This window comes from Metarhizium robertsii (genome assembly GCF_000187425.2).
Source record: "Metarhizium robertsii ARSEF 23 chromosome Unknown MAA_Scf_26, whole genome shotgun sequence".
Classification (NCBI taxonomy): domain Eukaryota; kingdom Fungi; phylum Ascomycota; class Sordariomycetes; order Hypocreales; family Clavicipitaceae; genus Metarhizium; species Metarhizium robertsii.
The window spans coordinates 1-13,774 of record NW_011942167.1 but is presented as its reverse complement, the minus strand read 5'-3'; the positions used below and the strand labels follow the sequence as shown (position 1 = coordinate 13,774).

At 49.2% G+C, this 13,774-nt stretch overlaps 3 protein-coding genes across 3 annotated transcripts; 2 read left to right on the top strand and 1 right to left on the bottom strand.

Moving 5' to 3' along the window:
• Window positions 1-1,460: 1,460 nt before the first annotated feature.
• MAA_10273 (Asparaginase/glutaminase) lies at window positions 1,461-2,531 on the top strand (the record flags this gene model as incomplete). Its single annotated transcript, XM_007828271.1, has 1 exon — window positions 1,461-2,531. One exon carries the CDS (start codon window positions 1,461-1,463, stop codon window positions 2,529-2,531), a length of 1,071 nt encoding a protein of 356 aa, XP_007826462.1.
• A 3,896-nt stretch (window positions 2,532-6,427) lies between these two features.
• On the bottom strand, window positions 6,428-7,584 carry MAA_10272 (uncharacterized protein; the record flags this gene model as incomplete). Its single annotated transcript, XM_007828270.1, has 2 exons — window positions 6,428-7,143; window positions 7,236-7,584. 2 exons carry the CDS (start codon window positions 7,582-7,584, stop codon window positions 6,428-6,430), a joined length of 1,065 nt encoding a protein of 354 aa, XP_007826461.1.
• A 4,745-nt stretch (window positions 7,585-12,329) lies between these two features.
• MAA_10271 (uncharacterized protein) lies at window positions 12,330-13,442 on the top strand (the record flags this gene model as incomplete). The annotated part of the gene is made up of 1 exon (XM_007828269.1): window positions 12,330-13,442. The coding sequence occupies one exon, from the start codon at window positions 12,330-12,332 to the stop codon at window positions 13,440-13,442; it is 1,113 nt and encodes a 370-aa protein (XP_007826460.1).
• Between the last annotated feature and the right edge of the window lie 332 nt (window positions 13,443-13,774).

The window sequence follows — 13,774 nt, the reverse complement described above, 5'->3', positions numbered from 1 at the left end:
TGAGTTGATCGCCACCCTGGTCTGGGCTCAGTTGCTCGACCTTATGAGAACCGCCTCCGGGCAACCCGAAAACAGGGAGGCTCTGCAACGCAAAATCGTACCTTGTCTTGATGAACACATTTCATTTTATCTATGCGGCGGCATTACTCTGAGCAGGGATGACGTAATATGGGCTTGTGCCCAGGAATTGGCTCATACCAAGCTCTGGGACAATGCTGCCCAAGCGACTGGGCTGCTCCAGTCCATCGGTCGTGGAGAGAAACTTGGCAGGATGATGAGTTTTATACAGAGTGAGATCTACCTATCTCAATAACCGGGGTATTGGTTGCGCAAAGACTAATGCGAAACAGGCTGTGGAAGACCCTGTCCGTAGGAGAAATTGGAAGAGATAGACCGAATATTCAAAGCATGCGGAGGCAGGGAGTCTCCGAAACCAACTGGAGCTTGGTGGATTTTGAACTAACATCTCGAAATTTGCGTAGTGGCTGGCTAGACGTGACGTCTCCCTAGGCAACTTTCGCTGGTTCAACAGATGTTGATCGACTGTTCATTGCGTTTGCAAGATCAGAAAAATGGAATGGCCACTCCGAAGCAAGGAAACTGCCGGATAAGCAGATAGTCATGTCTCGTTTTGCGACCTAGCTGCTTCAGTAGCCAGGATGTTCAGTCAATTGCCTTATCCGTGCTTCCATTGTTGTTTCTGACAGTTAATACGCAATAGCTAATCTATGTAGCATGAATGCAAACTCATGTAATGCTGCGACAGGGAAGTAGAGCCCTAGATACTTAAAAAGGCGAGACTGTTTTGGAGACTTCCGCCACTCGATGCGCAAACCACTTGACTTGATCCCGCTGTAAAATTGAGACGTGGTCGCTTTCATAGGCATTCCGAGCCACATAAAAGCCGACGGACTGTTGGTCGTGATCTTGTCGGCCTGTCCTGCTGTGTCTCAGTATAATATTGCTTTCACGTTCATCCAAAATCCATCTATATTGGAACGACTGACGGCGGGGATGTGGACTGGTGACCGTCGTCAGTGTACGATAGCGCGGGGACCTAGCAAACCTATAAGTGTCATTTATTTTGAGGTTGTATTTATGGCTCGCATGTCATTGTTGATGACGTTCAGCATTGAACCTCAGTCAAACCTGTTGACGTACACCACGCGGACCACAGTTCAGCGGTGAGAGTTAGATCCTCCCCTTTCTGCAAAAACAAAAAAAAAAAAGGAGAAAAAGGAGATGCATGATAGTCGTCCATGTCTCTCTTAGCAGGGGTTGCTATGCGGGGGGCCCAGCATGGGCTGCCTGATCATCGGATATCTCTAAAAGAAACCAAGAAACATATAACCAGCTGGCCAAGCTGCCGTTAATTCCTATCAAACTTACTGTCGATCCTGCCTACTAGCTGGTTATTGCCCCTTCAATTATTCACGCCATACGTTCACCTCGGAGAAAACATGGCCGCGGAAACAGCAAAAGAAGCCCCGGCGACAGGACCCCCAGAAAAAGCCGCCCCAGTGGAGGATACCCCAAGAATCCTCGTTATTTCTTGTGGTGGCACCGTCACCAGCGTTGCAGAGGATCCCACCGACGTTCAAATGTACACAATGGGAGCACTCAATGCCGAGGCATTTCGAAGTCGAGTTGCTCCTCAATTGGGCCAGAGGGTTAAATTAATGTTCCACGATTTTGCGGAGACCGGTACTGGTAGCCCTGACTTTGGTAGCGACAAATGGCTCGAGCTCGCGAGATATCTCCTTGCAGAAAGCACTCGGTCTTCTGATGGTTTTGTCCTTTTGGTGGGTACGGATGTCATTGAGTTCGCCTTTTTTCTCTACCATGTTATTGCTCTGCGCATACCCGTCGTCCTTACCGGTGCATATCGACCCCCTACGTCTATGAGCCCCGATGGGGATCGAAATGTGTACCATGCCATTTTGGTGGCTATGAGTAAACTGTCCTGGGACCGTGGGGTGTTGTGGGTATCCAATGACACGATCAGTTCCGCTTATTACGTCGATAAGCACCACGCCAATAGGCCAGGTGCCATTCACGCTGGAGATGCTGGATACCTTGGCCATATTGTCGACCAAAAAGACGTGAGATACAACTACGACCCGAGTCTGCCGACGGATCCAAGAATCTCGATTGATCTCCAAAAGGTCAAGGATCTCCCGAGAGTCGATATTTTGAAAGGCTACCCAGGATCAACTGTGGACCTCTTCTTCGCTGCAGTAGAGAAGGCCGAGGATCCCGCAAGAGGCATTGTCCTTGAAGGCATGGGGGCTGGCTCCTGGTCAACCAAGCCTGGCAAGGAGATAATGGAGTACAGCAAACCCAGGCAGTTTCCTGTGGTTGTTTGTCGTGGACCTGAAGAGGGGCATGTCAGCGGCGCCTTTGTGTACGGATTGGGGGACGGATGCATTGGGGGTGGGAATTTAAGCTCGATGAAAGCCTGGGTCAAGCTGCGGCTTCTATTATGTAAAGGAGCGAGCTATGAGGAGATAAAGAAGGCTTTCAGTTATTGATTTATAAAATACGGACTCTCCTATTGAAGACATTGTTAGTTCCTGGCTTTATGATGGGTAGAGGTGGCCTTGGATTGTATGTGCTCCAGTGTATGTGACTTGAATTTTTATTTCGAACTCCATTATACCTCGTAGGCTTCTCTGCCGTGCAAATCACCTCTAATGTTAGCCTAGTGGGCGGCTCTCTCTGTATCTTTGCCGAGCGGTTTCCTGACACCGAACGAAGCTTGAGGCATGTTCACAGACTTTGACGTCCCCTCGTATCTTTGTGTACCAGTCCTAGTTCTGCTTGAGTTTCAAACCTTGTACCTGATTATAATATCTGCTCTATCGGGATTGAAGATCTTTCAACTGATTTCTATCCATGATCCCTATTCTTGTGGTATTTATTCAATATCGTTTGATGGTTGCCTTTCTCGGCATTGAGGATGTTCAATATCGTTGTCAGTTTGTCCTCAACCGTCCAATGTTTCTCTAGGTAAAACACCTTAAGAGAAGGCCGCTGCCGCCTCGGCCCGCCTGATGCGGCGGCAAAATTGATAGCGGATGTCGACTTTTGTATAACTAACTAACCATTTGACCGGTTCAAGGCTGGTGATGTCAGGGACTTCCTTGGTGTTCGCGGTTTTGGGGCTGTAAGCGTCATCATAGGTTCCTGTTCTAGACTATGGCCGAGTTCACGAGACAAACACGCTCAATGACCTTCTGGCAGTGATGGATGGGAACCGGGGCACACGTGTTGAACATCCTGACGGGCGTTTGAAGCCAACACTCGTGGATTTTGTGGTATTAGCATAATTTTTGCCCATGTGAAGCGTGGTGGCCTTGATTGCATAAATTTTGCGTGGAAATATCCAGAATGGACCGCTGTCTCCAACTGTACACTGGCCGTTGGCGACGTGCAGGCAGTCCCAGCCACTGGACGGAGCAAGAGATTCGAGTGGCAGAATCATTGAGATATATTAAGGGCCAGGAATTAGCTGGGGTGATAGCAACAGCCCACTACAATACCTCAAGTACGAAATTCTTCCTAAGATGTATGCTTCCCTTTTCGTGTGTGGCTCTTATCCCTGTGCTTATTGTCCACAATATTGCGGAAGAGAGTATAAAAACCCGAATCCCTCGCGCTGAATGCCACCACATACCATCCATTTTTATTCTCCATCCATCCTTTGTGGGAATGCACTTTTATTCATATTACCAGGCCTACCATCGCCCTCACTTCGTCTACTGTACATTTTGATTTCGTAGCAGGCAAGCAGATAAATCAGATGGATTTTCGAGGCGGATCTACCAGACCAGCCGCCTAATGAGGTGATCTTTCGTGCCCCCCGTCTAGCCGCCTTCCCTTTTGATGAATGTTACCCCATAGTGTACATATCGTGATACAGAAATGCTGTTCATTTCAAACTGCGACTATATGGGTACCTAGGAATCGTTGTTGTGCTAATAATTACGTCTAGGTGAGGTTAGAGATTGATGTAACGGGCTAGGCCCGAGAATGACTCGGCTGCGCTCTTGCCTCTTATCGACAAGCTGCCAATTGACCCGACAACAAGCGAGATTAGCAGCGGCGAGCTCAGGCTTGTTCTTTCTTCTCTTTCTTCTTCAGCTTTGGATATTCGTTAGAATCATCTAGTCAGTTGTCAATATACTCGCTAGACCGTTACAATTGACCCGCAACCAGGACTGCCAAAACTACAACACGCAGGCAACTTGGAAGTAAATATTGGGCCGCGCGAGTGTCCCTTATCACAGAATACTCCAACCAATCCGCACGATGCGTACTACGATTCTTTCCCACAAGCCACTTTCCATCGACTTCGGGCGATGTTTGAAAGCCTCGGTCAACCTCAAGGAAGTGATAACGGAATCCCATTCAACCGTACAGACCGCCAATCTCTGTCTCCGCCGCAAGTCCCACTCTCATTTTACATATTCAGACAAGGACGGTCTGTGGCGTTTGTTGAACGTCACAGCGGAACACAGATGAAAAGAGTGCGTTGATTCTGTAAGCTAGAGATGCCGCCAAGGGACGCTATTTATGGAAGGCGCAGGTTGGATCCTGCACGTGATGCTGTTTCATGTTCAACAATAACAAGTGCATCGCAGTGATGTTATTGAATGAATTCAAAGAAGCTTCTCTAGAGTTAACAGTTTTTGTTCTAGGATAACTGCCTTCCTTAACTTTCCGTGTCTATTCCTCACTTATGTTCAACTCCGTTATTAGATGCGCTCGTGGTGTTGGGGGACTCATTATTGCCTTGACTGTTGGATCCGTCCCGGCGGGTGGTGCCAGTGCTCGATTCCGTTCTCTTTAGTTCGGTTTGGGTCAGAGGAGCGGTAACTCCGAGCCTTTCCCACTCTTTTTGTTCTGCTTCGGTCATTGGTTGGGAATCCGTATTGTTGACACTCATGGTGAGTTTGGGACAGTGCCTAACAGGGAGGTCAGTGGGTAATTTGCTAGAAAAGGGCACTTCAAGGAGAATTACAATAGATTATTTTGGAGGCACTTATCGGTGATGATGGTTGCGAATGATTCCTTCTGGCAAAATCGACGTTTATATACATCCTACACGAAGCATAGGGAGCCGCATTGTAAGGTGTTTACTGGACAACACCGCCGTCATAACAGGTGATGGTACCAATCAACTGTGGTCACGACCTCGGCCGTTTTGCAGGCCTGCGTCTGAGTACGTTAGACAAAGCATCATGCACCTGTCTTCCTTTTCGGGCTAGGATAGCGGAACGAGGAAACTCTACTCCTCGCCCTGAGACTGTGATCGTTGAGAGGTCCCCGAAGTGGGTCCTACTTCCTGAATATCCTTGTGGGGGGGGGCAGGTCACACTCCTGAAAATGTTTCCGGCTATAAACCCTATTTCCTGAATATCCTTGTACTGCCCTGAGACAGGGTCCTGAAATCTGACTCGACTTCCTGAATATCATTATACTGCCCCGAGGCTGAGTCCTGAAATCTGACCCTACTTCCCGAATATCCTTGTAGCAATACAGTGGATCCCCAAACCGAACCAATGTGAAACCCCACTTCTGAACATCATTGCAGTTTTGTGAAACAGTTCCCGAAGTGATGCCTTAGGCCTGAACCTGAAATGACGGTCACCTTAGGACCAGCTACAAGGATCTCTCCGGGGTGAGGGGTGGTGATAAGGGAAAAAGAAACCATGAATGACTGCCAAGTGATGTAAGAAAATTACGATGTGTAATTCAACAGAAATCTTCTGCTCATGGGAGTGACGATATGCCTTCCAAACCAGGTAAATAACATTAAAACCTTTCACGATTGTTGATGATATGGGCACAACTGATGGATTCGTCGGACAAACTCGGTTTTTCAGGCGGGCCGAGGCGGCGGCAGTTTGTGCCCGATCATATGCCCTATCGCGACCCCGCCGAGGGGTAAGAACCCAACTCTGTCATCATGACTTTTTTCAACAGAGCGCACCTCGCTTCTCACATATGTTCGTCATCGTAACGCATGGGCTTTCTACCAGAGGAGACCAACAAGCGGTAAAATAGTTTTGGGCGAATACAGATGAAAGAGGTTCCGATGGTAAGTGTACAGTGCAGCTTTGTTTGATGAATCCCTCATCTGACATTATTAGGAGAACCAACTTAATGAACCGAAAGAAATCACCGTAACCGACTTCAGCGACTTTACACCAACCCCACTACGTTTAGTCGGAAAAGACCGAATGGTGTATTGGAAAGACTGTCCGTCTGTCACCTTGGCAAGGGAGAAGGAGGACCACGGCAAGATGATTAATCTGAGAACGGGCGAAATGAGACTGGCTAAGGACTACGTGTTGATTTTGATAGGCGACGGTGGACTTGGTAAACAATAAGAATGTAGCATACGTTTTGCAGGGTCAGCATTTTATTTATCAGGGTAAAGCAGTGCCCGGATCTTCAATCCAGCTTCGAGTCCGAAATTGAGGTTAAGTTGCCCGTCATCATCCGGGTTATGGCTGATATTCAATGTCACACTAGACGTGTGAATAATCGATCTGTTTAATTCATCCTTTCGCTGGGGGCTGGTTTCAATTGCATCGGACGCTCTGTCCCCCAGAAAACGGATCCCTCCCTTCGGTGCACCCTGCAGGGTCATACTTGGACAAGGAAGGACTTTCCAACCCTTCTCGCTGACAACGTACAACATCCCACCTTCGATGTCAAGTATCACATCCATCACTTCTTTCGCAATTATGACGAGCTTGCTTGGTATTATACTCAAGCTACAGAGGCAGTGAATGCTTCCGTCCTGCTGGTACGGAAATATCATCGTGACCGCGACTTTGGTGCCATCCGCGACTTTGGTGCCATCCGCAGCACCAATTTTCCTAATAGCACTACAGATAAATGGAGGAAAGACCATGGTAAGACCTTTAGGACAACCGTTGTCAAACTTTTGCCCAGCCGTAACAGCTAGTGCTGGCTGTTGGTATCTTATATTCGTTGCGAGGTCGACGTCGCTCGAAGCGTGTGGACTATCACGAGAATCTCGATCTCTCGCCTCGGAAGTATTTCCAGGAGTCGCGACTGTCGTGCTTTGTCCTTGTAGTATCGGGGGATGCTCTACATGAGCAGGCCGTTCTAACGTGATACCGTCTCGTTAGTTCATGTTGTACGGAGCATCTCCAGTAACCTACGTATGCCTGGTGGGAATGTTGCCATTGGTAACTTACGTATGCCTGGTGGGCATGTCGCCATAATTCGGTTCAGTACTTTCGTGACCGTAGGATGCGGGACCGTCTGCTCGAGGTTGGACAGAATCTCTTGGACCTCGTCCGGTGACAGCTGCTGCAAGCTTCTAGCGAGCCAACCCTTCGGTTTTCGATTCTCGTAGTGGCTCGCAGTTTCAATTGTGCCTAGACGGACGGCCAAAAAAGATTTCAACCCGGGGTATCTGTTGGCTCCTGGGTCTTCCAAATAGTCCTTCCAACCTTGCTCAAGGCCCCTGGGTAGCTGTTTCCGTGTCCACTGTTGTGTGAGGAAGTCCTTCAGGTAAGCGGTCAATTCACACTGCAAACTCATTGTGGTGTGAGAGGCTTCTGGGAGGCTGGCGCACGGCGACGTGTATATCCATAGACAGGCTTCTGGGAGGCTGACGCACGGTGACGTGCCATGTCCCGGTATTGGAGGGTGTCTTCATTTCAGGCAACAAGCTTAGGATTTCGGGGACACAGAAATATTTGAGTATGGCGCAGATCTGAGCATGGCAATGCTCTTCGACGCTAACCTGAATTCCGGCTGCTCCACCAAGCGGAGGTAATGGCACGTGACGGACGGCGACCTGAAACCTCCCCGAACTCAGCGGGCAATCTGAAGCCTGCCCTCCCGAATTTGGGAAGGGAAAGGTGGACAGCAAAGCAACTAGAATGCCGAGTGCATGAACTTTGTTGGGAAGGGGGTATCTGGAAGACTAGATCTTTCTGGATGGGGCGTCAACTAGGCTCGCATAGAGCTAAATGTCTCGTTTTAATGTGGGAGAATCTATCTGTCAAATAATGACGATAATGAATCGAGCCGTCATGGTATGCTGAGTGTCCGACCCCGTTTTACTCAGAATTGTAGATTGACCCGGGTCTTCATTGGAAAAAAGCTTGCTATTTCTTACTAGTTGATTCCAATCTTGAGCGTTAAATGGCCTCTCGGCCGTCTTCTGTGCAGTGATCTGTGAAGTTGCCGGATCCAATGCTGTTGAACATGAAACAGCATCATGTGCAGGGTCCAGCCTGCGCCTTCCATAAATAGCGTGCCTTGGCGGCAACTCTAGCTTACAGAATCAACGCACTCTTTTCATCTGTGTTCCGCTGTGACGTTCAACGGTTTCATCCGACACGCCGCCTTAAATGAGCTCCTTCCCAAGTACTCATCTACAACTTTGATCGCGCACTCACTCGACCTACGAAACGTCATTCCCTGATCGCCTCCTGTATTAACATACCAACCGCAATAAATTTAAATACTACTATGTCGTCGCCAATTACTACATTTCCATCCTTCCTGCGCCTACCTGCTGAGGTCCGCGAGTTAATTTGGCAATGTGCGATGCCGGACCATGAAGTAATTGTCGTGGCTTTCGATCAGCAAGGCTGCATCACCGACCTGATCACACATCGACCATCCTCGCTCAGGTGCGTCTGCCGCCATAGCCGCTCCGTATTCCTCCGTCGCTTCCCCGATACACTGCAAAGCACAAGTGCACTGGCGCGTTGCATCGCTGTCAGTTTCGAGCACGACATCTTCTACCTACAAGGCCTCCATACTTGGCGTCGGGATTGGCTGTCACCCTCGATACACAATTTGCAAACCGTTGTTGCAGATAATCATCTCCTCGAAGTGCCTTCGCTAATATGTCAGGTTTTGGGCTGCTTTCAGAGAATGGAGCACTTCTGGGTGATCCTCAGCGGACAGCCGGAGCAGTTTCAACCCCCACCGGACACTAGGCTTCGACGTCCTTGCAATTTGCACCATCACCATGTTTTCCCCAATGATTACACGGAGCCAAATCCTCGTCAGCCAGCACGTGGTCGGACACTCTGCCCGGAATGTCGGTGGAACAGGGATAATTTTCGGGGTTGTGATATGGTATGGTATTCTGGTTTATCTATGTTTAGGATTACTCTCGACTCAACTCTCCCCATGCGTCCTGATATTGAGCAAATTCGCAAAGCCAAGTATCCAGTAATTGGCTGGGTTAGAATCGCAAAGCACCCTTACCTTTGTTGTTTAGAAGAGCAGAATTTTGGGGAGATAGAAACTAGGTCACTGACTGAAGAAGAATATGAGCAGCTAGAACTCGAATGGAGAAAGTGGGAAGCCGAGGCACAAGCATGTGTAATGAAAGGAGGATTCAACTGTGATCATGGGACTGAATTCTATACCATAGGGCTATTTAAGGAAGCAAGAAGGGGAGCCGAGAGTTGATTTTGAGAATTGATGAATCTTGATCCCTTTTTTCGTAGTGTACTTGGCACTCTGACTGCCGTAGGGGGACTGGGGCGGAAAGGCCGCCTCGGGGTCTCCAGTGCTCACTCAAGGGTTCTTGATCAAAAGCAGTGTGGTAAATAATATGGCTATAAAACAATATAGTTATCGCAATACATACCATATGATATGCATTCTCTGATATTGTGACAATAAAATAAAATATGCAGTTTGCGATATTGCGACAATACAATATGAGGCGATATGTACATATTGACAATATATTTTTATATTGATTGGTGCATCTAGGGTGAAATTCACTTTTTCACTGGCGGCTGCGTCGAAGAAAGCACGTAATGGTCAGAAAACCGAAAGTTGTAATGGGTAGTCATTGAACCCCAAATCTTGCTGATAGGAGTCTAAATGATTCATCTCTTCTTTGGGAGGGCGGACTTTCTCCCTCGATAGAGCTCCAAATAAGTCAGATGGGCTAGATGAGTCCATATGCAGCGCGGCGTTTTCGATTGATCTGGAGCATCTTGAATTTATCATGTGGTGGCAGACTCGGTGGTTGTTCAAACATACCGTGGGACGTGTGAGTTGGAGGAATCATTCCATGTCGCGGTAACATCTGCCTAGGCATGATTAATGAGTGCTGTTGAGGAGGGCCTGGGAAGGCACCTCCACGCGATTGTATTGGCTTCGGGCTTTGGAGGGGCAAGCACCGATGGTTCGCAAATCCATTCATGCTCAAATTTATTTCCTCTTGGAATGGCAAATCGATGGAGGGCATAGCTAGAGGGTGAATTACCCTACGTTCAGAGGTCGGATACCGAAGGGCATATGGAATGGATGTTGGCAAATTCATCAAGAGGTTTACGTCATTCCAGGAAGATGTCGGGTCACTGTTTATACGCAGATATGTTGTCACTTGTTGTTTCGGTAATTGACACCTTGCCGATGCCATCTACGTTATCTCTTTGAGGGATATTCTGTTAGTCCTACGTGAGGAGTTGACACTTACCCCCTGCTCTGAATAATTGGCTTGTAGGGATGGATCACTAAGAAGTGAATGATAAATTAAGAAAGGCAAGAAAGACGGATAAGAACTAACTGCCCACAGAAGAAGGAGAGGGAAGACTGAACCCCCCAACCCCCCCTATGGACCAGTCGTCACACTTTTGACACAGTCGAGGACAAAACTGATCCAGATCCAGCCGTGTAGTCTATGGTTGCGCCGGCAAGGAGACCATAGGCCAGTGTGTGGCAGGAAGGGCTGTCAAGCGCAGAGATGAAGCTAGACTGAATGGTCCAAGTTCTGTAAAGAAAAAAGCATTGGAAACAAGGCTGAACCGCGCTCCGTATTCACCACGAGAGTAGAGTCCGCTAGTGCACCGAGGAGAAAGTGTGATTGCATACAGGTGCAGGCTTTGGCACTGGACCGCGCTAGGTGAAGGTGAAGGTGGAAGTGCCATGTTATGGGACTCTTTGCTACCTGGGCTTCTTTTCACAAATTCACTACTCTTCTTGTTGTCCTTCGTTGCGCGTTGGAAACTGAAAATATTTAGTACCTTTGGAATACTGCTGCCTCAACAGAAGGGCCCCCACGACTGTTGCCACTCACCGCCCAGGTAGACCCAGGTAGCAAGAGCGCTTGCGGGTTTCCACCAACAGAGGCAGCTGCATCAGACAGCACAAGAGACAGGCAAAGTGAGCCTTGTGCAGGACCGGAACGTGCTGGCGGCTGGGAATTGCAACCATGGCTCAGAATAAGCCGTTAGCGCATGTGCTTTCATACAGGCGCAGGTACATAGAGTGAACGTGTGCATGTGCCCCAGAGTACTTTTGCTGTTATCCTCTTGTGGAAATAGAGCTCCGATTGAAGCGCAGTTGCATTTTGACCAGGGGCAACGCACCGACAGGTTTCCCTCGACTCAACCAGCATCCCTGCCCAAGCGGAACCTGGGCTAGGCCTGCCGTCACCTCTGTCCGCCCGTCTTTTTCGTTACGTGGACATGGTGGCTTTAATGACAAGCGTCGAGGGGGGTGGCAGGCTGGGTGTGGCCCTTCCATGGGGATGATTCCGCGCAGCCGAGTGGACAGCAGGTGCGGGTCAACAGCGACAGGGATATGCATGTACTCGGGGGCTCCTCTGGTTTGCCCCACACTTTCAAAATAGTCAATGGCAATTCCGAGCTGATGATCGTGGCGTAAGCAAGTCGCCTAATCAATCGTGCATGGTAAGTGCGCGATGATCTCGTCTCCCCCACAATCAATAATAGGCCTCGGGCCGCCGAGTTAGTGCCCCCGGCTGCATGACCATCTTGCTTTTCTTCAGACGCCACGGAACGCTGGATCACTCATTAGCCAGCACCCCCGTAACAGACCATACCCAAAGAGGGCGGAGTGGTGTACGCGGTGTGACCAGGAGCTAATGAGCTGTATCGCCCGCTACTAGATCCGATATATCTACGTAGTACAGGTATGTTGGATGTACGCGTAACAACGACGACAGCACTTCGTTGTATAAGTAAAGTCAAAACCACCGACAACGTGCCTAGCCTCTGGGGAACAGCCCAGAATACCAGCTTGTCCGCCTGGCTGTTGTATGTCGCTTTTGTAAGCCCGTTTTCTGCTGCATCGCTTGCCTTCATTGGAGATCATTACGTCGACCATCGCCTCCATCCCGAACAGTCCGTCGTGTTTGGCGTCTTGCACCAAAGTTCTTCCATTGAATACACTGTCAGTGGTCCCGGCTGCGTATGACTTTTCTCGCTTGCTAGAGTCGTTTATAGTAGCTCTCACCAATAACGCAACTGGCTAAATTTGCTAACAGCACGAGCAGCATAATGGCAGCGCTGTTTCGTAATTTAGACTTGCCTGCCAATCCCATCACTTTGTATACCATCTCGAATAAGAATTGTGCGGAAACGAGAAATGGAGAAGTTCCTGGACTGTCTCACAGCGTCGAATCTTTGACCGGTGACTCTTTGACCGACGCCGAGACTGTTGGCTTCACCATATCGGGATCCCCTCAGGATCGTACCCGAATAAAAGGACAGACCTCTGCGGCCCATGAGCCTGAATATATCATCTCAGGCGATATTGATGGGGTGTCCAAGTTAACCACCGAGAACAAGAGCTCTTCACCAGCACCCAAGCAACGTAAGAAGCAGCCTGCTCGGTTCGCTATCGGCGGATCCTCCGATCACCCCGTCCTTCCCAACACTCGCATCAGGAACTTGACAGCCCAGGCTCTGCAACAGAGTGAGTCTGCCGTCGGCTCTAACACCGAAGCCGAATATGTTGACGAGTGTGCCATCGACGACGACGACTCTTCTGACTGGGAAGACTGTCCGGGACATAGCGGCAAATCTAGTGTTGACGACAAGTTCTTCCAGCGTGTCGAGTCCAAAGCCAACCTCGCCTCCCGCCCATCGCAACTTACGCTCATGCTTGCCGAAAACAAACGAGCCAGCACTCCTGGCAACCAAGCTTCGCAGTCAACTCCAGCCGTCCACCGATCCCGAGGCGAACCCAACGGAACCAGTTTGGGCGGCTCTCCCAACGACTCTGATGGAGCCCCTCTGATGATGAAGGGTTTCCGACACTCTGCACTCAAGCCTATTAGCGAAATCCCACGATCCAACGCTCAACCCATCACGACCCACGCTGCTCACGTCAACTTCCCCGCGGCCTTTTCTCCCCGAACCACCCGCTGCAACATGCTAGCTACCGAACTTACCGAGTCACTCCGACTCAACCTTATTTGGGAGCGGCAGCAGAAAAGGTCGGTCAGCAAGGCGATGCTTAAGCGCCGCCACACTTCACAGGATGTTGCCAACCTGCAGCAATATCCTCAGCGGGCATGTGTAAAGCCGAGCGAGGACGTGGAAATATTCGGCTGGGATGAATTCTTCCTCATGGGAACTTTCAATGGATACCATTTCAAGGGCTGGTAGATGGAAGGGACTTTCTCACCTTGTAGGGTGCAGCTGTACAAACTAAATTTGCTCAAGCGGCCGCAATATTTTTAGCAGGAGTACATTAATGTATTTCGTTTCTGTATAGTTATACTTGCAAAGCATTATTAATAACTTGTTCCCTCACGGCGTCACTGTAGAGACAAAATTCTTCCAATAGACTTTCTGCAACCAAGCGTCCTTCATCCAGCTGTGGAGTTGTGAGGCTATTTTGTACGGTTGTCCTGTTATGGTTGCGCAGTAAGCAGACATCCGGATAGGTCTTCCAAGAACCTGTGCTGAAGCACCGCCCGTATAGCTTTCGGACAGAA